Raw genomic sequence first — 24,736 nt, 5'->3', positions numbered from 1 at the left:
TCTAACCACCTTCCACAGTAGTACCTCCCACTCTCTAACTAGTGTATTTTCTGCTTAAGACAGCTTGACTGTCTGGCTCGCTGCTGACTTTGGGTTCTTGGCACAATGACTGGCGTAGAGCAGACACACTTTAAATATTTGCTGTATCTGTGAGACAATGAGTAAAGCGCACCGAGTTCTTACACAGCTGTTCAGTTCCTATTGCCTTAATGTGTCTGACTGGGATTCACCAATTTAATAGTTAAGGCAGTTTGGTTTCTAAAAATTAGTGCCCTTCCTCATCAGTTATTAAAGGGATATTTTTCAAAGGACTCAGTTAACTTAGATGTCATAGGGGAAGTGTTTTCTTTCTTATTGCTTGATAAGGTGACGATACTGGGCTCAGATACTGCTGAGGAGACTATTAAGATATTCTCACAACTTAAAATAGATTTACTTGAATACATACTGTTAAAGTAAAACTACTTTGGTTTTGGTACAAAACACCACAGTAGTTTCAAGATATAAAAATAGAAAAAAATTTTGGGCTCAGAACCAAAGATTAATAAATTTAACAGAATTTGTTATATTTTTGTTTTACATATAAAATGCATGCCTATATGTTATAGATACATATAGATACACATATCTATACCTATTACATTTATAATGGTATTACAACAACTTTGTAGAAGAATGGAATTAAAAGACAAACTTATTCGGTACAAAGAGATTTTGAAATCTATGCATAATATGTATTTTTTGCACGAACTCTTTGAAGACTCCTCATATGTCTATATACTTATCTTCATTTACATGCCTCATTTTTCTTCTAAATCTTACAATTGCAGGATTCTTTCTGAGATCACAGAATTATTTGTTATTTTTACTTCGGCTAGTTCCATGATTAAAATTCTATGTCTCCCCAGGTTTCCGTGAACCAGCAGTGCCCCAGAAAGTGTTTCCCTTCCTGAGACTCCAGGGAAGTCTTGGAATGCAAAGAACTTGAAGAGGGAGCCTCGCCAATTAAAGACTTTTGAGCCTTAGTAGGTTTCCTGGAGCAGATTTTTAGCACAAACACTAATCAAAGTCTTTGTGTTCTTAAAGCAGCAATTTTCATGTAAGTCAAAGGAGCTTACTTTGATTTTATTTGCTTTGGCTAAAGAAATGACGAGCTTTGTTTTAACCACGTAGCCAATATTTTACAAGGGGACCACAACAAGTTATTCCAATATCCTTAACCTCACTAAAGAGGAACTACAGTTATTCCATGTAAGTTTTCAAAGGAAAATCAATAATCAAGTCTCTCCGAATGCCACTATTTTCAAGATCTTAATCAAAAGCTCCCTAGGTAGCTCCGTAATATAATGGTTTCCAATTATGCTGTGCAGATTCAGTACTTTTTATAAAAGGAATTGGAATTTTGTCAATAATTTAATATATTTATGCTTTCTTAAAAAGATAGAACTCAGACCTTTCAAGATTCAAAACATAAACACCTTGAGATACTCAGAAGAGCAACATGGGAGAAACTGAAAAAAGGATTGAAACCCACAGAATAAGATGTCTTTCCAAGATGAAGGTATGGAATTCTTCTGTATGGATGTGTGTGTTTGTATGCATTTTTAAAATTTAGTTCCTGTAAAATCAGTCATATCTACATGAAATGATCTAATGTTAAAGTCATAGTACTGGATCTACTGATACTTTGTTACTCTAAGGGACTTGAAGAAGTTGATTTTGTAACTGAGGCTGTGCCTACATAGGATTATTGATTGATTCAGGAAATAAAATCAGAACCGGTTTTGAGGGACTTAAATATAAGACAGGATTTAGATTTTTCTTCTCAGGTACACATTCGAGTGTAGCATGATTTATTTTCCTAGATCAAAGACCAGTATAATGTCCATCTTTAAGGGGCTTTTAACCCCATGAAAGGTGCAGCTCATTGGACAGAAATGCTTTGTTGATTTGTATGCAAAGATTACTTCACAATGACCCAGTAAAGCAAAAGTTTTCTTCAAGCTCTGGCAGTGTAACAATCATTCGGTAGAAGACAAGTGCCCATTTTGCTAGCATTTTGTTTGTTTTGACAATTTCAGAACAAATTCTTTTTTTATTGCTTCCAAACAATTTTGTATTTCAACAAAATTTGACTTTATTGTAAACCAAGTACTCTAGGCATTTGTCTCAAGTCCACACTACTGCCTACAAGTGGTTTCTTAACTAAGACACTATTATCCATTTTCCTTCTTAAAATCTTGTTTGCCTTGTAGACATGTGTAGGAGAAATCTATGTATGACACAAAAGTGGAGAATTTCTACAAGAATCTCTAGTTACTTTTGCCTGAAATAGCACAGCACATTAATTAAGAAAAAACAAAACTTGCCCTTAATCACCAGTCAATTCTCATGTCCTTCTATAATTAAGTGGTTAAAAATCAGGAAATGTTGCTCAGGCTCCCTGGGCTCCTGAGTTCAACTGAGACATGCTGTGTGACCTTGAGCAAGACATTTAATCTCTCTGTGCTCCTATTTTCTCATGTGAGAAAAATAGTTACAATAGTCCTAATTCCTAGAATTTTTAAAAAAGTTTATTCACTTTTTATTTATTTGAAAGGCAGAGTGACAGTGAGTGGTGAGAGAGGGAAAGAGGGAGAGGGGGAGAGGGGTGAGGGGGAGAGGGAGAGAGGGAGAGAGGGAGAGAATCTTCCTTCCATGGTCTGCTCTCCAACTGCCTACTATCTGCAACAGCTGGGGTGGGCCAGGCCAAAGGTGAAATGCCAGGAACTCCATCCAGGTCTCCCATGTGGCTGATAGGCACTCAAGCATCTGAGCCATCATCTGCTGCCTCCCAGGCACTTTAGCAGGAAGCTGGATCAGAAGGGGAAGATGGTACTCTGATATGGGATGTGGGCATCCCAAGCAATTGCTCAACTCACAGTGACACAATGAATGGACCTAGCATTTCTTTGAATGCTGATGACTAGAATAGAGGTGGGTGCTGTGGCACAGTGGGTTAAGCTGCCACTAGTGATGTCAGTATCCAAATGGGCACTGGTTTGAGTCCCAGTTGCCCAACTTCTGATCCAGCTCCCTGTTAATGTACCTTGGAGAGCAGTGGGAGATGGCCCACTCATGTGGGCGATCAGGCAGAAATCTCTGGTTCCTGGTTTCAGCTTGGCCCAGCCCTGACTGCCGTGATCATTTGGGGAGTTACCAGGCTGATGGAAGACTCGCTCTCTGTCTCCCCCCAACCCTGGGAACACTGCCTTTCAATAAATAAAATAAATCTTTAAAAAATTTTAAAAATGACTGGCATATTGTAAACATTAAATAAATCTTAGCTATTACTCTTAGCAGTGTTTGTGGAAAAAAGTCAAGTCAGTGTTTTCTATAAACAGTAGGCTTTATATTTAAGTTTTGATTACTTGGACTTTAGCAAGATTAGACGGTGATGCGAATGCCATGACAACACAGTATAAGCACAAGTTAATCAGATAAAAATGAGAGGCAACTTCTTAATAAACAAATAGATTTTTCTGTTTCTCTGAACTTACAATATACTTGTTAAGCAAAAAATTCTTTAAGCATCATATTAGGACTATGCTCAGCAAATTGGCTTTGATTCCTAGGGCATTACTGTTAAAAGCTAGTAGGACTAACTTTACAAATAAATAAATTTTTCAGCACTAGACAAGAGTGAGAATACTAAATGGCTTCATTTAATCTGTGAATAGAACCAAATAATTTAGTAACTCCATTTAGGGGCTTTAGGAAGAGGATTGTGATCATCATACAACTAATTTCTTTTTAAAAATGTAAAATAGAAAAACTTATTTTCCCAAATCTGATTTGCATTCAATTTGACAGACCTTAGTTTTAAACATGAAACCTGAGATTTATGAAGATTGTTGTTTCTCAATAATATGGCTAATAAAATAAATAAAATAAAATGGCTCTGCAAAGGTGCATAATGGGAACAAAGACAAAGTTTCCATAGAATTTTATACAAAGATAAATAGCTAGAGATATAGTTAAATTAATTTGTGTCCTTACAATAGCTTTAACACATAATAAGCTTATTTCCCAGATTTTTCTCACATGAATTTTTATTCAGATATCCCTAAATTAATTGGCTTAGAGGTATATGCTATGATCTGAGAATCTGTGATCCCTCAAATTCAAATATTGAAATCCTGACCCCACGATGATGAGAGTGAGGGAAGGAGCCTCAGGAGGTAATTAGGTCATGGAGGGGGAGCTCTGGGGAGGGGATCTGTGCCCTTGTGAAGGAAGGCTGGACTTCCCAGATTCCAGAACTGTGAGAAATAAGTCACTATGGTTTAGAAGACACTCAGTTTATATTTTGCTATGACAACCTGAATGGACTAAGATGATGTACTTAATACCATTAGAGATCATCATGCTTTCAGCTCTGACTGCTGCTTCAAGATGCTTTTGATACTTACTCTGTTATGAAATCAAAAAACTTGGTCCTACTCAGAATACTTCAAAAAGTTCATGGAAAATGGCATTAAAGGAAAAGCTTATTCTTTTCTTTTCTACAAAAATCTTTGAAATGTATGCCTAGTTTTTTATAATATGCATTTCCATGAACTTTTTGCAGATAAATCAAAATTAAAGGCATCAAAGACACAAAAATAAGTACTATGTGGCTCCAATCTCTGAACTTCTCAGAAAGGAAATTATGGCTATCTAGACATATAAAGTACACAGTGACAGAGGGTGTAATAGATGTAGGCGTGAGGTATGGCAGTAGGATGAGAAAAATGAGTGGATGGCCAAGGACTCCTGGAGAGCATAGACAAAGAAGCTTCCTGATAGACATGTAGAAAGAAATGAGTTTTGGGAATTGAGTGCATATTTTACTAGATGCACAGTGGGTTAAATCACATGCTGTGTATTTTTATTAATTTATTCAACAAATAATTAGGCTCCAAATTAATGGCAGTGGCATGTAGAAGAGAGGTTGGAGATGGATTAGACTCGAGGAGACTACAAGTGATTGCAATTGTCTAACACACCTTGAATATATTAATAAGCTAAGAGTGAAAGGGACAGTGAGGAGTGCGAGGTTGTAAACAGGGCAATAATTGACGGCTCAGGATCTCATAATGGATTCAAGATCATGGGTGGAGGGATTTTATTGTATAGGAGAAGGGACACCTACCCTTCTACAACTAGAGGAAAATTAGAGGGCATTGAGATAGAGGTAAGCTTGCATGTGAATGATATTATTTGCTGGTCATCAAGAGTATGTGGCTGGTTTGACAATGAACCCAGAAGGGATTCTAAGCTATCTTGAAGGAAATGCATGAGATAGAAGACAACTTTTGTGGTTAGATCAAGAGTGGAGTTGTAGAAGGTGTAAGGGTAAAGATTTTTCAGGATTTGCTTCTGCTGGCTAGAGAACAGGTCAGATGATCTCCCAGGATGGAAGTGTCATCAGGAAATATCTTTAAGTAGGGTCAGGGAAAAAGCCCTTTGGCATGCAAGTGAAGGCTGCCATTCAGCTTGGCATAAACTGATGTGAAATTCATTGATTTTAAAGCAGTAATGAATCTAGCCAAGTATAATATTGCCCAGTATTCAGCCTTCCTGTCTTTAAACCCTTTACTAAAACTAAGTCTTTTACTTTCCGATTTAATAAATGTATCAGAATTTTAATCCTGGTGGTCACAATGGTTCTATTTGTGAAATCATGATTCCTATTCTTATAAATCATAATTTCATTGCTCACAAGCCTTCTAGAACTATAACAACACATAGAAAATGTGATTGTTTCAATATATGAAAATTTGTAATATGCATATGCATATGCCTTCTTTTCATTGAAGTGTATGTATATATTCATATTACAGACAGCATTATCGTTCTGAAAGTCTATTTGAATCAAGTTATATCTTACTTAGAATGACTCTGTTTCTATATATGTACAAGGCATATCTATAAAATAATGAGGCTATATAGTGTAGTATAATTAATTCATTAGTCTCACATTGAGTTTTCAGAGAAAACACATTGTAATGGAGAAGAAGATCAGACCATCTTTTAAAGTTTTGTAAATTCAAAGGTTATTAATTGGAGACAATCAGCCTAGTGCTGAAGCCTTTTTGTCAACAGATGCAAATATATAATTTAAAAATAAATTCATGTTTCCTTATTTTTATTCTTTCTAGATGTTTCTGATGGCAATAACATGTGCATATGTAGCCAAAACACTGTCCGGAGCTTATATGAATTCCATGCTCACACAGATTGAGAGACAGTTCAACATCCCAACATCTCTTGTTGGATTTATTAATGGGAGCTTTGAGATTGGTAATGAACTACTTTTGCATTATTTCTTTTCACATTTTTTTTAATCTACGGTGCTAGTTTGAATTTGATTCTTCTTATTTGATGTTTCAGGCCATCTAATCCAACTGAATTATTTTCCCCAAAACTGGATGACTAGTCTGGTTACCTGAAGAGTGCTGCCTCTCCCACCACTATTTTATTCTAATAGTTTCTGGGTTATCTAGCATGAGTTGCAGGGTATCCAGAGTATTTACGTGTAAATTCACAATTTGGTAACCCATCAAAAACTAAGTTAGAATACACTGTGGCGATGAAAGACATCTGTTTTCCAAAGGAACAAGTTAATGTTTTTCTTTTCCTGTTGTGCCTGAGATGTTAACAATTTTCCCTTCTAAGTGCAGAGGAAAAATGAAACTGCTTTAACGTGTGTAAGTTTGTTTCAAAAACAATTTCTAGGAAAGAATAAAGACTACTCTTAGGTTCTGATATTTATGACTGACTGGGAGCACACAAGATCAGAGAGGAAAAATGAGGGAGAGGATTTCTGCTGGGAATAAACATACACAGAAATAGAAATACCACCCTTTTCTAGTTCTGTGATAGCTTCTGCTTCCTTGCAGGTGAACACTGCCTTTAATATATTAGACCAATATTCAATAGAAAAATCAAGGTTAAGGAGAGACAAAACTAAAACAGACAAAACTTGATCTTGTCTACTAGTGTTCAACTCCCTCTCTCTTGCTTTACCACTTGTGTGCTAGATTCCAGCAACAGAGTCAGAACTAACTCTTTATGTAGTTCTTGTGTCAACTTAGCTTACAAGCTTATGGAGGGCACAGATGTGAAACAGTAATTTCAACTGAAGAAATAAGTGTGGTGACAAAGATATGTGCACAGTCCTATAGGAACAGAAGAGGGGACACAACTTCACTTTGAGAAGACAGACTCTTGGAGGATGCATGAAATTTTTCCAGGAGGAGGAACAGGGTTAGGCAAGTGTGAAGGGGAGCCAAATAGAAGAAACAGCATAAAGATGAGGCAACATAGTGGCTTTGGTGAGAGGTAATATTCAGCCGAATACTACTGGCTGGCTAAGGTTAAGGGGCAATTGTTAGGCTGTATGTCTGGAGAAAAAAGCAGGGATAGGAAATTGGGTGAGCTTGTGTTTGCCAAGGTGTTTACCTCTTATCCTCAGGGCAAGGAGGAGTCTCTAAGGATTGGAAGGGGTTATTAATTTTTCTGTATTAAGGACACCTTTAACAATCTGATGTTATATTATCTAATAATATCAATATACAATAATTAATAAGTAAATATTAATAATTAATAATATATATCAATAATTGTTTATAATAAAAACTATATGGGTACAAAGAAAGACAATTTATTAAAATAAAATTATCAAAACATTAGAAGAACTAATACTATAGAAACAGTTTTACTTTTTATTAAAACATCTAATAAGATCTAGCCCTCCTTTTCAAGTAAATTAGCATCAATAATATTTTTGGATATCTGTAACTTCCATAATGTAATATGCAAATATCTATAACTTGTATTGATGAGCATCTGTGACAAAATTGTAGGTACCACTGATACTACTGCAGAATGTTGCCTACTTTCAGCATCAACAGCAATACTAATATTTAATTAACAGTTAGTGAAAAAAATGATGCATTATTTTTCTCACCCAAGATCAGGGAAGCCCTGAATTCCATGAACCTGTGAACCGCTTGGAGGTTTGTAGACTGTAGGTTAAGAATGGGCCTTGCCTGTGGCTTGTTAGCACTGATCAGAAACTAGACACTCAGACTGGGCACAAGAAGGTCTTAGAAGGCCGGTACTACGCACAGGGAGAATTCTCTGGGCTTGAGCTAAGGCAGGCACAGAGAGAGGAGGGAAACTTAAAGATATTTAGTTGGGAAATTCCAGAGAAATTAGTGACGGAGGGAAAAGGACTTTCCCAGGTTTAAAATTTGCACAATGGAATGCATAGTGATGCTGAGACAGAGGAACAAAATTGTGGGTTAGCTTGAGCGGTGACTATAGGGATGGTGATGAGTTCTGTTTAGGCAAATTGCTTGCGGCAGTATCGTGAGACCTTTGAGTACTGACGTCCATCCAGGTAGTTGTTGTATGAGTTTGAAGCACTAGAGGACTTTCTGAGCTGTAGCTATTCATTAGTGAGTAAGTAGGTGCTTGTTAAAACCAGAGTAGATGAGGTTATTCAGGGAGAGAATATGGAGTGATGAGTACAATGGACCTTGAAGTGCATCAATATTTAAGATGCAAGAAAAGGATCCCATGAAAGTGTTCACAGAGGGAATAGTCAGGAAATCAAAGAACAACAAAGAGAGAATGCTGTTACAGGATCCAGGGCAGCGTAAATTTCCAAAAGAGAGAATGTGGCAATAGGGTCAAAAGTATTAGAAATTATCTGGTTAGTTAAGGATGCAGCTGCTCCCTGGGTTCATTATGTGTAAGTAATTGATGATCTTTGCCAGGAAACCTTTAACTGAACAACAGATTTAAAAACTAGAAAGTAGTGGAGATAGCAGTTACTGTAGGGGAGAGTAGAAGGGGAAAGTTGAATCTAGGAAAACAGGTGAATGTTCTTGGAGGGCCCAAGAATTATGTTTGGGCTTACAATGAGATGGCACCACAACCTCTGAAATGGAAAGAAAACAGCAGGCTAATGGGGGAAACTCAAATACTTTGGTGTTCGATTTCCAAAAGTCATTTTTAACAAAGTAGAAAGTATTAACTTTCTACCACTAATGTGTGGTGACAAGTGCCTTGAACAGAATGATTAAATTCTTGCTGAGGGCAAAAGGAGAAGAAATTTACAGATAACCACTTTGCTTATTTCCTCAGTCATTTTCATACTAAACATTCTCCATGGCTTCAACGTATGTATCTTTCCTCCACCCTCAAAATGGTGATTATTTTACTGATTGAAAAAAGGCCCTTGAAATAATGAATTCATCCTTAAATAAGGAGGGCAAGCTCTTACTTTCTCCTGTTTTCAAATAGATGTGAGTCTCAAATCGTGGCCTCTTGGAGTTCCTATTTACAACATGTATGACTTTGATGATAGAGATTTTAGAAACTTAGAAATTTTAGAGAGGCCAACATGGTTGATGTAGCAATAGAGCTGGAATACTCTCCATGTAAAATAGTGTACGAGCTGACATGTCTTCTGCATACCAGGTGGATTAGAGAGAAACAAGCTGAAAAATCCTCAAAATGTCCAAAATCACTTAAAAATTCAATTCCTTGAGGAAAAGAACTTTTGAAATTTTTATAATCCTCACTCATTATGGAGATTTTTCTTATACAAAGTGGAGCATGTTAAATATTGTTTATTGAATTAAAATACAGAGCTTGTAAACAGCCTACTCATATTTATTTCTTTTGACTGTTAATTCCATGCTGTTTAAGGGCTTATTCATTGGAATAGGATTTTCCCAATTAGTTTCTTTTCCTAAAGCTTTGTCCTAAGGCATAGGAATACATTTTTCATTGACTATCTTACTCATCAAATCTAGACCAGTCCAAATTGAAGAAGTGGGAGTCTACTACTTTTTACTAAACTGCATTATCTGTTATGAGCAAAGAAGTAGAAATTAAAATAGGTCTTTGTCTTGGTAATTTTGATCAATATCAAGTTATCGTGAATACTGTTATAAAACAGGGATCTGTCTGAATTTAACTTTTGCTTCTTTTTGAACCTCAGCAAACAGTGTTCTGTAGATCAGGCATAGTGAGGACAGAAGACACACTCAGAATGACACCTATTTTTGCATCTCCTTTCCTAAGAATAATCACTGGTAGAGCCTTTAAAATTTCCCAGAATCATCCTTCAGTTTCTTTTACTGGCTTCTCTTCCTCTGTCTTCATTAAATGTTGGTGCCCCATGGAGAGGTCTGTCTACATTGTGAAATGGTCAGGGGATAACCCTTCTTCATTTATTGTCGTACAACAATTGCTAGACTGTAAATGATCGGGGTGAAGTTGATAACTGAGATTTTCTTTATACTTACTGAAATGAGCACTGTCAATTTTTTCCCCCAGGAAATCTTTTGTTGATTATATTTGTGAGTTATTTCGGAACAAAACTGCATAGACCTATAGTGATTGGAGTCGGATGTGCCGTGATGGGCTTAGGGTGTTTCTTAGAAGCGTTACCTCACTTTCTCATGGACAGGTAAGTATTTCCAGTCTTTGACTTTTTCTTTTTTCTTAATTCAGCCTTCGCCTGCCCAGAAACGGGGCCTGGAATTCCCTTTCTGGGAGTAATGCTTACTAAAAGCACAGAGCACCGGAAGATGTGAATTCTGTTCCCCGAGTCTGTTTGGTGCCCTTGGCTGCCCCTGCTTGCACATATGTCATCACATTTGATCAATTTATGAAAGAGGGATTTGGGAGAGCTCTCTCCTGGAACTGAGTCTGATGAAAAGATTCTAAGGGTTTGCCAAAACATGGGATCACCCCTTCCTCAGGACTACTTAGACAGTTTTAATTACAATGAGGTTCTGTTTGATTGTAGGTCACCAAGAGACAGACCAGTCTTAAGATTGATTTCTACTTTAATTTTACCAAAATGATTTATGTACTAAGCTATATATATATATATATATATATCTCCAAAGGGTTATATAACAGAGATGTCCCCTGCTCTTTATGCCAGAGGCAACTGCTTGCAACTTTTTTCTCTTATTTGCCTCCACATTTCTTAGAACATGTTTATCACACTAGTTTTCACTCTTTAGTGTTATGTAAGTATATAGTCATGAATCACTTCACAACAGAGACAGCTTCTGAGAAATTCATCACTAAGCAATTTCATTAGTGTCTGAACATCGGAGAATGTCTTAAACAATGCTAGGTGGCATAGGCTACTACACACCTGTGCTATATGGTGTAGCCTATCGCTCCTAGGACACAAAATCTGTTCTGCATGGTGCTATAATGAATACTGTAGAGAGCTGTAAGATAATGGTAAGTATTTGTGTGTTTAAACATATTGAAACAGGGGCCAGCATTGTAGTGTAGTGGGTAAAGCCATCATCCTGGCATCTGCATCCCATATGGGTAACAATTCTGGCTCTGCTAATGGCCCAGAAAGCAGCATAAGGTGGTCCAAATATGTGGACCCCTGTAACCCACATGGGAAGTTGTGAATGAAGCTCCTTGCTCTTGGCTTTGACCTGGTTCCACCCTGGCTGATGAAGCCACTGGGGAGTGAACCAGCAGATAAAAGATTTCTCTCTCTCTGTCTCTCTATTTCTCCCCTGTAACTCCAATTTTCAAATAAATAAGTCCTTTTTTTTTTTTTCGACACAACTGGGACTAGAACCCGGAGTGCCGCCACTGCAGGCGGAGGATTAGCTAAGTGAGCTGCGACGCTGGCCATAAATAAATCTTAAAAAAATACTGAAACAGACTTGTTTACACCAGCATCACCACACACACACATATGAGTAATACAATGCTTGGAACAATAGGAATTTTTTCAGCTTTTTTAAGCTTTAGACTTTTATTTTTAATTAATTGACATAGTAAAATTGTGCATCTTTGTGGTATATGGTGTGCCGTTTCAATACATGGATGCAACATGTAATGATCAGTTGAGGGTAATTAGCATAGCTATTTCCGCAGAGGTACTCTTTACTTGTTTTGGGAACATTCAAAAAATAAACTAGCAGCTAATTTGAGGTATTTAATTAGTTGTGGTGAACCATAGCTATCCTGCTGTGCTACAGAACTTCAGAAGCTATTTTTCTTGTCAACCTGCACCCCAGTATCCATTAATCATGCCTTCTTCATCTTTCCCTCCTCGGGTTCTGCTAGCCACTATTCTATTCTCATTTGAGATCAACTTTTTAGTTTTCATGACTAAGTAAAAAAATTGGTATTTGTCTTTCTGGGCCTGACTTCATTTCACTTACAAATGGAACCATGACTGGATGTAAATCTGTCCTTGACTGAAATGTCAGAATATGGCACCAACTCTATTATATTCCTACTGTGATAACATATTCACTATTTGCACATGTATGACTATGTAAATATTTTTCACCACTGAAACATGCTGTTCTCTTTCCTCTGTTATATAACTTTATTTTCCCTGGATTTCATAACTACCTCATTTTTCCATGTGACCAGCTTTGTGTGTATCTTTTGCTAATGCATTGTCATATGGTAGCCTAAATGTTCTTTCCACATCCCCATACAGATAAGAGGGTTCCATTTTTGTCCTAGAGATTCCTGTCCTAATACTCTCAATTCTCTGTATTCTAAACGGGGAACTCTTCAGCTCTGTTTCACAGATGTTTTCCTGAAAATTTCTCCTATTATCTTTGGGAATTGGGAATTTGCTTGATCTTTTTCTTGCACTCTGTTAGATATTTCTAGACATCAAATCTTTTTGTTTCTTACTCTCCTTTTTGTAAAGGGAATCTAATAGCTTTCAAAGAAAGTGTGCAAGGGAAGTATAAAATTTAAGACTTTATCTGAATATCCTTTGTATTTTATACCTATATTTGATTGTTTTCTAGGAGTAAAGTATAGGTGAAAGTACTTTTCCTAGGGATTCTGAAGACATTCTTCCAGTGCTTTCTGTCTTCCAGTGTTATTACTGAGAATCTGATGCCATTCTAATCTCTGTGACATAATTTTCTTCTCTGGGAGCTACTGGGATTTTCTTTTAAGTTCCAGGGCCTGAAATTCATGATCACTCCTTTGGTATAGACCTTTGCCTCCATTGTGTCTTGAATTAACACGACTTGCAATTTTTCATTGATGATACCCTTCCCCCACCCCCTCAGCCTTCTGTGTTCTCTGCTTTCTTCCTGGATGTCTACTACTTGAACACTGAACATATTAAGCTTATGGTTTTCTCACCTTTTTTCTTGTATTTTCTAACTTCCTGCCTTATTACTTTCTGGGAAGCTTAACATTATCTTCCAATCCTTTAAATATATTTCTATTTTATGCATTCATATTTTTATTTTTCATGTACTTTTTGGTGTTTTCCATGTGTCTTTTCAGGAACATCTTGTTATACTTTCAAAAGTACAATGTCTCTACCCATCTAAATATTCCTCTCTGGTTTCTTATCTTTGGCTCTTCCAAGTTGTGGGGAGCAACCCGGACTAGACTAAGTTACTGGAATTAAGACTTATTCTATGCATCTGCTCTCCCACAATATGGCGCTGGGAGAGGAGGAAACAGCTTCTACGCAGCTGCCTCTTGCCAACTTGAGTGATGACCTCCAGGAGCTGATCCTGCTCCTGATTGAAGGAGAGCAGCGTACTCGGCGTGTGGGCAGCCGAGTTGGGATTGGCAGAAGAGGACTATAAAGGAGGAGAGAGACAACATGCACCAGGAACATCTAAGGGAAACACCTGAGGAACACCTGTGCAGCCCCTGAGAGAGCTGGCCGGCGGTGTGCCGCTCCCCCGCGGAAGTGGGGAAAGTGGCAGGGGGAACCGCCCTTCCACGGAGGTGGAAGGGTCGGTAGCCAACCCGGGAAGAACCAGCAGCAAACCCGGGGAGGGCCAAGCAGACAAAAGAACAGCGCAGGGTCCTGTGTCGTTCCTCCATGAAGAGGGGGAGCGACACCAAGTATACAGTTTTTGTCTATGTCTGTTTTTACTGTGATACAATTTCCTCATATACCTGGTGGCCCTTGGATATCTATGCATAGTTTAGAAAGAATAACAACAACAAGAAGTTCACTGGAAGTTCTCCATATGTGTTTAGAACTTGGTTAATGGAGGATTTCTTCACAGGGTGACTGCAGGGACTGTTACACAGGATTCTCCAATGTGGTGCTTGGGAAATAGAAACTTGGCCACAAGCCAGGTAGGGGCGGGAATCTGTCTTTTCTGCAAATCGATTTTTTTAATATCGCACATTTTTAGTATGTTCTCCCTATCCTCAATATGCCTGTTCATATTCTCTGGAGTCTGGATATTTTCCGGTGGTATGGTTGAGATCTCTGGGAGTCTAACTATTCTTTAAAACATACATACATTATTTATTTATTTAATTATTTAATTTACTTATTTGACAGGGGAGTCTCTCTCTCTCTCTCTCTCACACACACACACACACACACACACACAGAGAAAAAGGGGAGGGGGGGTGAGAGAGAGAAAGGAGAGAGAGAGAGAGAGCTTCTGTGATTTTCTGGCTCACCCTCCAAATGGCTGCAACAGCTGGGGCTGATCCAAGCTGAAGCCAGGGGCCCATAAATCCATCTGGGTTCCCACGTGGGTGGCAGTGGCCCAAGCACTTGAACCATTTTCTATTGACTTCTCAAGCGGATGAACAGGGAGATGGATCCACGTAACCCACAGTGCCATGATGCTGGTCTCCCATATATATACTTTCAACCAAAGTGTTTAAGTTTTTCTGATTTTTGGTACCACGTCTACACCTTCATTCATACATATTCTGGAACTTCAGAGATATGTGCCATATATTTGGTTGATCTCTTGCAGGCACTGTGACAATTTTACTCATGTCTTCTGATTTAGTGACATTCACTTATCTGCATTTCCATATTGGACATCTTGTTGAAGTCTCTCTCATTGTCACATCACCCATTTTCTGTCTCCTTGTGGAATTTTACTCTTCTCCTTTTCATTTTAAAATCCATTTACTGTCATTTTGGGAATGAATGGACTTTGAATGAGTTATTGAGTTTTAAGTGGATAAATTAAAAAAATATTTTTATATTTAAAGATATTTTTGAAATGATCAGAAGTTTCTATACCAAGTTTTACTATTCTCTTAGTTACTATTTTGTTCATCACAATGTCAAGTGACGATCAGATATTACCTACATTTCTTTCCATCTTCTGTGAATGGTGTTATTTCTTTGAGGCTGTTGTGTCTCATGAGGTCATGAATATGAACAGAAGCTTTTGGCCACAGTTCGTAGCTGAGCTCTGTGGGCATGACTGGGTGATTGTTCTAAATGAAAAGTATTTTGGCCCTTCTTATTGTGTTCTATAGCACAGAGATGAGGACTACTGGTGGCATCTAAAGCATAACACTTGTTATTGCACATGGAACTCAGGAGAGGCTTCCCTGTGCCAAATAAAACCATGGAAAGCAATCCAGCATAATTTATAACAAAGAAAGATGCAACAGGATATACTTTGCTCCATTCTTGCAGCATGTGTCGTTTACTTTCTGAGAAAGGACATGTGGATCTTGTGGTAATTTGCCCAAGTTAAATAGCCACAGTCCATTAACACTTTTGTTGCTATGAAAAGAGACAGAGTCATTATATTACACTGTTCTGTTGAGGAGTTTCCCAAAGCCTTCATTACAATGGACAAATATTTTGTTTAACTTGGCAGTTCTTGAACACATGGAAGAATTATTGTTTGGATTCTCAGAAACTAGGAGTTAGACCTCTCGCAAGCCAACTTCAGAAAATCCAGAGTAGGGGTCTTGTTTTGTTGTGTTGTTCTTTTCTCCTCAAAGCCTTATCTCCTTAATTATACTTTATCGAGTTTCTTATTTTCCTTTTCTGTTATGGGCTTCTCAGCTATTTCTCCTTATACCCGGTAATTATTTCTAGGAACCATCCACCTAAGTATCACAGAAGGTTGATTTTAGATGACCTAAAAAGTAGATTACCTACGTGTAGAAAACTGGAAGCTACCTGTCAAGGGATTGCACACAGAGAGTAAGCAGTAAGCTCTGTCTGATGTTATGAATGGATGAGGATTAGAATGGCGATGATGAAAAGACATCTTTTTTGCCTTTGGATCTGATGGCTGAAGTGAGACACAGGTTTTAACAATCTGTACAATAGCTCCATCGTCCTCCTGAGCTCCTTAACTTAAATATGTTTCCCCATTGTTCATACAGATATGAATATGAGTCTACAGTCTCAGTTTCAGGCAACTTGTCCTCAAACAGTTTCCTGTGTGTGGAAAATGGAACCCAGATGGTAGGACCAACGCATGATCCATCAGGTTGTCTACTTCATTTTATTTCTTCCTATTCAGTGAACTTGTAACTGCACACTTTCTGCTGAGGGGCTCTGAATGAGATATTGGGTTTGATCAAGTAACAAGTTTTGGTCAGTGAACAAAAGCTATTTTCTCTCCTCTGGGATGTCAGAGAGTTTTATTCCCCTTATGTTTCAATCTATTTATTAAGATCTCATCTATTTTGTAAAGTGGCTAATTTAAAAATCAGTCAGCCATCCTTCCAAGGACTACTATACAGTTAATCTCCCTAGAAATAATGTTTTAGAAGAATGGGTTTATGCTTGTGATTTCGTCTATGTGATTATATAAGCAGGAAATAGAGAAAAGTTCTAAAGATTTGTTCTATATCTCTGAACACCTATAAGAGGAAAAGAAGCAAGTATGCTATAATTCTGAAATGCTCTATTCCATTTCTAGCATATAGCCAGTTGGTAAGAGGTGAGAGCACACTGTCCTTTAGTTCCTGAACATACAGCCTCAAAGAGCTTCCTCAGGGCTTCACAGCTATTTTGGATTAGAACAAAATAGGCAAAGAGGTAGTTATTAGTATTCAGATATTTCCTATGCTTTTTTCTCTTTTAGTTCTCTTTGGCGTAGTGTCTTTATTCTCCTATATAGCTGCTGCTCTAAGGATCGGGGTGGATTTCTTCATTAATATTTATTTGGTGGTTCTTAGTATATTTGTATAACAGGCTCTATAGAATTACCACAGTATTAACAATCAGAGCTGGAAAGAAGTCAATCTTCAGTGAGACTTACTTAAATTTTAAAAGTCTATTATCAATTTTAGGGAGAAATATTTGTGTGTGTGTGTGTGTGTGTGTGTTCTCTCCCCAAAGTTACATGATGATGGAGTAGAACTCATAGTAGCTAATCAGGTAAACTGGTAAACCAAATCTCTGGGAAGAGGGGGATTTTTAATGGTTGTCAATTTTTGTAGTGTAAAAATTCCTATTATATTACCAATGTTCTGTCACTAAACACTAAATTGAGAATAGGTGTGCATGCTCATCATGCCCAACTCAATAGGAACTGGCTCCAGCACTCAATTATCCTTGTCCATATTGAACTATGTCAGAGGGTGCAGCAGGGATGGCCCAATGATTCACTGCTGGCATAGTAAAATTTAATCATTGACAGGTGGGTGCCCTGGTCACATAAGAACCATGAGAACTGTTGAAATGTTTGCAGAAAACTTAGAATTACCTTGAAATAATAATTCGCTATCAAAATACTAATGCAATGTCTTATTTTGTTTTAATGCAGAGTGTGTGAAGGAAGTACGCTCTTTCATGTGGGTATATGTGCTAGTAGGAAATATTATACGTGGAGTGGGTGAAACTCCCATTATGCCATTGGGTATTTCCTATATAGAAGATTTTGCCAAATCTGAAAACTCTCCTTTATACATTGGTAAGTTTGAAAATCTGCCCTAGTATACCAAGTATACCAGTATACCAAGTTCCATTAGGGTAGAAATTAGTTATTTGTTTGAACTTTTAGTGAATTCCAGAATGATGTACAGTATGCCTTGGCATAACAGTTTGGTGAGTGGAGCAATTATATGCTAACTCCAAAGAGATGACTTTGTTACATCTGCCTTTTGCTATTAGAGATACAGCTATTCTTATGTCCCCAAGAGTTCTGTTTGATTTCTCCATTTCCTTGACAGCACTATATCCAATCTGGTAAAATATTTACCACGGTTTTCTTTAAAATAAACCTTATATTCAAAATCTTTCTTACTATTTTAATTATTACTATTTTTTTTGCTCAGGTTTTCATTAATTCACCTCTATGTGAAATATTCAATAATTCTTTCTTGGTCATTTTATCGTTGGTATTTTTATCAGTTTCTTAATTCTTATAGTGTAACTTTTCTCAAATGTTGTTTTAATCATGATTACCGTGTTCATGACATATACTGTTTCCTTCTTATATATTATCTCTTTTTTAGAAAAGTTTTTTTTGTGTGTTTTAATCTATTTGATGACAGTGTGACACACACACACACACACAAAGACTGAGAGAAGGAGAGAGGGAGAGGGAAAGGTAGAGGCAGATGAGAGGGATTGAGGGGAGAGAGGGAAGGGGGAAGAGAGAGAGAGAGAATGAATGGGAATGATCTTCTGTCTATTGCTTACTCTCCAAATGGCCAGACCAGGGCTGGGTCAGCCCAAAGCAAGGAGCCTCAAACTCCATATGGATCTCCTATTTGAGTCACAGGAGCCCAACCACTTGAGCCATCATCTGCTGCCTACCGAGATGCACGAGCAAGAAGTTAAAGCAGAGTAGCCAGGCCTTGAACTGGCATTCTGCTAGGGGATGCAGGCATTGCAAGTGTTGGCTTAACCTGCTACACTACAGCGTCTACTTCTAAATCTGATCTCTTTACTCATGGCTCATGGCTCTTCACCTAACTGATCTATTTAGTCTCCTATATGATTTCCTGTTACCACAATCTCTCTATATGAGTCCCTGTGACAGTGAAGGTTCTCCATTCTGGTCACAATTACTTTTCTTCATACTTTGGTTATGTTTCTTAAACTTTTTAAAAATCCATGCATATCACCTGCACAACAGCCAGCTTGAGATTCACATTTTCTGTTGTCTTCTGTTGTTTTCTATATTCCTAATTTATCATAAGTAGCCTTTTATGTTCTTGAGATATTCCATCAGTAGTTGACATAAATTCATAACTTTGAGTTGAGGGCCATTTTGCTATGAATATAGACATAACTTTTAAAAGCTAGACAAATCAAAGAGAGAGAAAATAGCAGATTAATACATAATCAAGGTGGATTAAAACACAGTATTTATGAACTATTACCCCAAATAACTTTTGGCACATTTTGGTAACACACTGACTTTTTAAAAATAATCCTTTTCAGTGTTTTTTTGTTTGGTATCTTCAAATCCTTTCCTACATTTATATTGAAAAGTTGCAAGTACTTTCCTACAATAAATCAACAAATATCTTTTGATGGTATGTATTTCTTTACTCACAAATGCTGGGAGATATACATAATATATAAAAGTACTATGATAACTATATATTAAGATGAATAAGTTATTATCTTCTACAAAGTTTTAGATAACTAATTACAGGATTATAAATAATATATATACATAGTATGCATTGTGTGTATGTATACATTTACAAATAACTATAAATATAGCATACAAATAGCTGTAAATCAAATAGCTACACATAAAAAAACAATTGTTTAGGAGAGAATAGAAAAGTTGGTTTGAAAATCATTCATACAAAGACAATAAGTGAGAACAAGAAGGAGAAACACATTGCCATAGGAGGACATTCTTCTGCGTAACAGGTAGCATAGCAGAAAGAACTATCATGGAAGGAATAGTAATAGAAGAAAGTGAACCAATAAATGAATAGGTCTGTGAAAGTCTTGGGGTGTATGTTGAAAAAGGAGTTAGACACAGAACCTGAAGTTTTAGAAGATCAGATTAAGAGGACACTGGCGTTGTGACAAAGAGATCGCTGGTGCCACATGGTAGTATAAGTATTATGAGGAGCATGTGAACGGGTTGTAGCGAAGTGAATGAGAGATGAGGAAGTCCATGGAGAGCATAAGAAAGGAAAGAAAAGCAGAGTAGATTTGAGATATTGCAGCAATCACTGGGTGGGAGGAGATGAAACAGGCACCAGGGAGGGAGTGCTGAGCAGAGCACTGCCTCAGAGGAGCAGGAAGAGGCTGGCAACAAGAAGTCCTGTGTATTTAGCTTTGGCTAACCCACAGAGCTGAGGAGGAGGAGAAAACAAAGTTTAAAGTGAAGGAGAGGAAAACTGAAGAGGCTTATTTTCAGTGAGCCACGAGGGCTCAAACAGACTGAACTGTAGACAAGTCATGAGATAGTTGGAACGAAGTTCCAGGGAATACGAAGTCAAGTGATGGAAACGAGAAATAGGAATGCGGAGTTTAGGAAAGGAGTTCTGGGGTGGGAGGTTAGCTCAGTGGTTAATATACCCGTGTCTCCCATGGGAGCACCTGGGTTCAATTCCTAGCTCTGGTTTCCGATTCCAGCTTCCTGCTAATGAGCACCCTGAAGGCAGTGCTGATGGTTCAAATATTTGGCTTTCTGGCACTGATGTGGGAGATTTGGATGTATCATAATAAAGAGGACAGAGTCAGACAGAAGGTTCAAGTTAGAGATATGAGAGTGGAGCTTCTCTGGGGATTGGGTAGCAGGAAATTCCTCATCACATGCACTAGAATTCCTCAAGAAACATGACCATGGAAAGCACCAAAAGCACCTTGCTCAATACCATGATTTTGCTAAAACCACAACCCTAGCTGAGAATGCCTATGCCGTTACAGCAAATCTTTACCCATAATCCAGCATGAGAAGGAATCTGGAGGCTTAGAAACCATAGTTTTACATTGTTAGGATTGTTTTTATTCAATATTTACAGAAACAAACACTAGTTACATAAAACAAGCTTAATTTTCTTAGAAATTGAACGCCTAATTCAAAAGTAACCCAATCCTCAGACTTTCCATGGAACTAGAACTCTTCATGTGGGCATATATCTATGCTGCAAATTTTTAATTTTTGTTTACTTTTAGGAATTATAGAAACAGGAGCTGTTATAGGTCCTTTGATTGGACTTTTGTTAGCGTCATTCTGTGCAAACGTTTATGTGGACACTGGCTCTGTCAACACAGGTAATTCAATAAATGTCAGATGATGTCTAGAGTGTGTCAGGCATTCCAGGTATGCAATCACATTAATCACTGCCTTATTTGACCATCAGTTGGGCAAGTTGTCTCCACTTGAAAAGCACACAAACTGAAATAGAGGTGTTTAAATAACTTCCCAAGTACTTCAAGCTACTAAGCAGTAGAGCAAGATAGAATCCTGACCTTCTGACTCTAAACCCAGGGCTCTTTCTACTGCAATCATATTTCTTGGTTCTAAACATTTAAGTACACAGGTTTTGGTTTCTTTTAACCACGCATTCATTAGGAAACAATGAAATAGACTTCGAGTTATTTTAAAAATATCTATTTTTGAATTCCTTAAAGGATAGGATAATCAGACTAATTTATTGTTGGAGAATATTTTAACACTATATACTATCATAAAAGCTTTATGAATGAATTATATAAAAATTCATACGTGGATAAAACCTAAGGATTATAATTTTAGTAAGTTTTTTACTTCATATAGGAAATAATGATACAAGCTAATAAAAATGTATGCATTTCTTTGCAGATGATCTGACCATAACTCCCACTGATACTCGCTGGGTTGGTGCTTGGTGGTTTGGCTTTTTGATTTGTGCAGGAGTGAATGTGCTCACTGCCATCCCTTTTTTCTTTTTGCCCAAAACACTTCCAAAGGAAGGACTAGAGGATAATCCTGACATCATTAAAAGTAGCAAAGAAGAGAAGCAAACAGAAGATGTCAAGAAGCAACAGCGTGGAATCACTAAAGGCAAATATGACTATTTTGAATACCATATAACTTTCTTTATGTTTTATCTAACTCTGTCTGTATTTGAGTCTAACATTATAAAAGTTATGCTGTGTTAAGATAATTTGTCGGGGCCAGTGCAGTGGCATACGGGGGAAAGCCGCTGTCTCAGTAGCAGCATTCCACATGGTGCCGGTTTGAGTCCTGGCTGCACCACTTCTTTCTTTTTTTTTTTTAATTTTTTTTTTAATTTGACAGACAGAGTTATACAGTGAGAGAGAGGCAGACAGAGAGAAAGGTCTTCCTTCCATTGGTTCACTCTCCTAATGGCTGCTACGGCCGGTGCTGCGCCGATCCGAAGCCAGGAGCCAGGTGCTTCTTCCTGGTCTCCATGCGGGTGCAGGGGCCAAGCACTGGGCCATCCTCCACTGCCTTCCCGGGCCACAGCAGAGAGCTGGACTGGAAGAGGAGCAACTGGGACTAGAATCCAGTGCCCATATAGGGTGCTGGCACTGCAGGTGGAGGATTAACCAAGTGAGCCACGGTGCCAGCCCATATTTTTTTTTTCTCCACTTCTGATCCAGCTCTCTGCTGTGGCCTGGGAAAGTAGTAGAATGTGGCCCAAGCCCTTGGGCTCCAGCACCTGTGTGGGAGACCCAGAGGAAGCTCCTGGCTCCTGGCTTCCGATCTGCAGAGCTCTGGTTGTTGCGGCCATCTAGGGAGTGAACCAGTGGATGGAAGACCTCCCTGCCTCCCTCTCTCCCTCTCTCCCTCTCTCCCTCTCTCTCTCCCCCATCCCCCCCCAAGCTCTGCCTTTGAAGTAAATAAATCAATCTTTAAAAAAAAAATAAGTTGTCATCAACACTCAGTAGTGAATCATGTCCAACTAGTTTGATTCTCCCTGTGCTCTTAACTAGAAATAAATGATACAGTTTGGAGACTGGGTGACCTCAGATCAGCATTCATATAAAATTTTATGTCAGTCTGGACACTTAAATACTGAATGATTTGGTCATGTCTGTTTTCAAAACATTTATTTTACAAAAAATAGATTTTTTAGCTGGTTCTAATGAGCTTCTTGCCACATATCTATAAAAATATTAAAATACTTAAGTGTAATTTAAAAAATAAATGACTAAACCAAAGTTTATTAGGCAAGAAAAATGCATACCAATCCAGACAGGTAGTAAACACCAATATGTTTACTTACCTGTGTGCTTTCTGGAAGTTAAAGCAGGAAAAGAAAACATAATAAACGATACAACTCCAGAGAGAGAGAGAGAGAAATAGTGTGTTTCCATCCACTGGTTCAATCCTCAAATACTCAAAACAGCCAACAAGGGCTGGATCAGCATGGAGCCAGGAGCCAGGAATTCAATCCAGGTCTACCGCAGAGGCAGCAGAGACCTAGATACTGGAGCCATCACTGCCACCTCCTGGGGCGCATATTAGCAGGCAGCTGAAATTACAAACGGAGCTGAGACTCGAACCCAGGCTCAGATCTGGGATGCGGGCTCAGATCTGGGATGCGGGCATATTAATAGCTAAACCAAATGACCTCCCTGCCTATCCCCAGAATTTTTAGAGTATTTATTTAGAGGATAGGGAGGAAATCAGTTTCCTTATCTGTAAATGGGGATAAAAATTTGATTACTATATTAAGTTGATATGGGAAGGTGTAAGGAATTTGGGCACACCTTACTTTTATTGCTACTAGTATTAGTGGTTTTTTCCTATACTGCTATTTCTATTGCCACTCACAAATTATAATACTTATTTTCATATAATTTTTATTCACAATTATGAATTCACTAAAATCATAACTGAATGTAATATAGTGCTTATCAGATCATTTAACAGCTCATAAAGAATCTTGCTAATTCTTAGCCGCATCATGATTACCTGAACCACTCTTCTCACAGGGCTGATACGGATGCACAGATGATGTGGACACAGAGTACTACATGCTGTCTGCAAGATCAGTTTTCAAAACTAGGAAAGAGTTTAGCTGATTCTAAGATATATAGAAAAATAAATGTGAACTACTGACACTCATCTGTGGGGACAGGGATGTGGGTTTAAAAGTTCCAGAGGGAGACATTTGGTGCAACAACAAAGACACTGCTTAGGATACTCGTATCTCATATGAGAGTGTCTGGGTTCGACTTCCGGCTCCACTTCTGATTCCAGCTTCCAGCTGTTGCATACCCTGGGAGGCAGCAGTGATGGCTCTAATAGTTAGGTCCCTGCCACAAATGTAGGAGTGTCAGATTGAGTTAGAAACCCCTGGCTTTGGTTTGTTCCTGACTGTTACCTGAATCTGAGGAGTAAACCAGCGGATGGCAGATCTTCCGGTGTCCCTTCTATCTCAGTCTCTCTGCTTTTCAAAAAGATAAAAATCCCAAAGAACTCTAACCACAACTCTGTCCCCTGCATGGACTTGATTCATGAAAAGGACTTCTACAGTGAGAATTCATTTGGTTGCATTAAGCTACACTTTCTTCTCTTCTAGATTATTAATTTGTTGCTACTCTGATTGAGAATGCATTTTAGGCACTTTATTAAGCCACCCAGCATAGTACAACAGAAGGAAATCAAGGTGGAGAACATGACAAACAGAAAAGTGAAAAGAAAGCACAAGAGAGAATTTGAGCTCAGATGGCTACCATGGGACTCAGCACACATGGGAAAGTACAAAAGTTTGGCTCTGAGCTTTTCAAACAGGGAAAAGTTTTGATTCAATGACTGACAGGATCCTTTGCATGTCCCAAATGAATGGGCATCTCTGGAGTGGGACCAGGGATTGGTGTTTTATAAAATATCTGCAGCTGGTTCTAATGAGCTTCTTGTTAGATCTTTAGCAGAATCTCCAAAACTATTGTTCTCAAGAAGAAGAAAAATTCCTGGCCTTTGAGAAAATTTATATATATAATCATTGAGCAGTGGTCATATCAATATCTGAACACAAA

General features: G+C 38.0%; 1 protein-coding gene across 18 annotated transcripts in view; it reads left to right on the top strand.

Annotated features, from left to right (window-relative positions):
* Positions 1–24,736, top strand: part of SLCO1A2 (solute carrier organic anion transporter family member 1A2) — a 98,381-nt gene that overhangs the window by 55,061 nt on the left and 18,584 nt on the right. For 6 of the 18 annotated variants that reach the window (XM_008259561.5, XM_070049456.2, XM_051850840.3 and 3 more), the window contains exons 2-9: positions 909–1,099; positions 1,441–1,561; positions 6,183–6,324; positions 10,378–10,510; positions 16,198–16,304; positions 17,589–17,735; positions 20,918–21,016; positions 21,567–21,788. In XM_008259561.5, coding sequence (XP_008257783.1) covers positions 1,502–1,561; positions 6,183–6,324; positions 10,378–10,510; positions 16,198–16,304; positions 17,589–17,735; positions 20,918–21,016; positions 21,567–21,788 — 910 coding nt within the window. In that variant the 5' untranslated portion in view covers positions 909–1,099; positions 1,441–1,501. Of the gene's footprint in view, positions 1–908; positions 1,252–1,440; positions 1,562–6,182; positions 6,325–10,377; positions 10,511–14,123; positions 14,173–16,197; positions 16,305–17,588; positions 17,736–20,917; positions 21,017–21,566; positions 21,789–24,736 lie in introns of those variants that run through there. The other 12 variants (XM_051850843.3, XM_070049460.2, XM_070049462.2 and 9 more) reach the window with 5 other exon arrangements.

This window comes from Oryctolagus cuniculus, chromosome 9 (genome assembly GCF_051225735.1).
Source record: "Oryctolagus cuniculus isolate XC-2025 breed Fujian yellow rabbit chromosome 9, ASM5122573v1, whole genome shotgun sequence".
Lineage (NCBI taxonomy): Eukaryota > Metazoa > Chordata > Mammalia > Lagomorpha > Leporidae > Oryctolagus > Oryctolagus cuniculus.
Note: the sequence above shows the minus strand (reverse complement) of the source record. Positions and strands in the feature narration are given on the sequence as shown.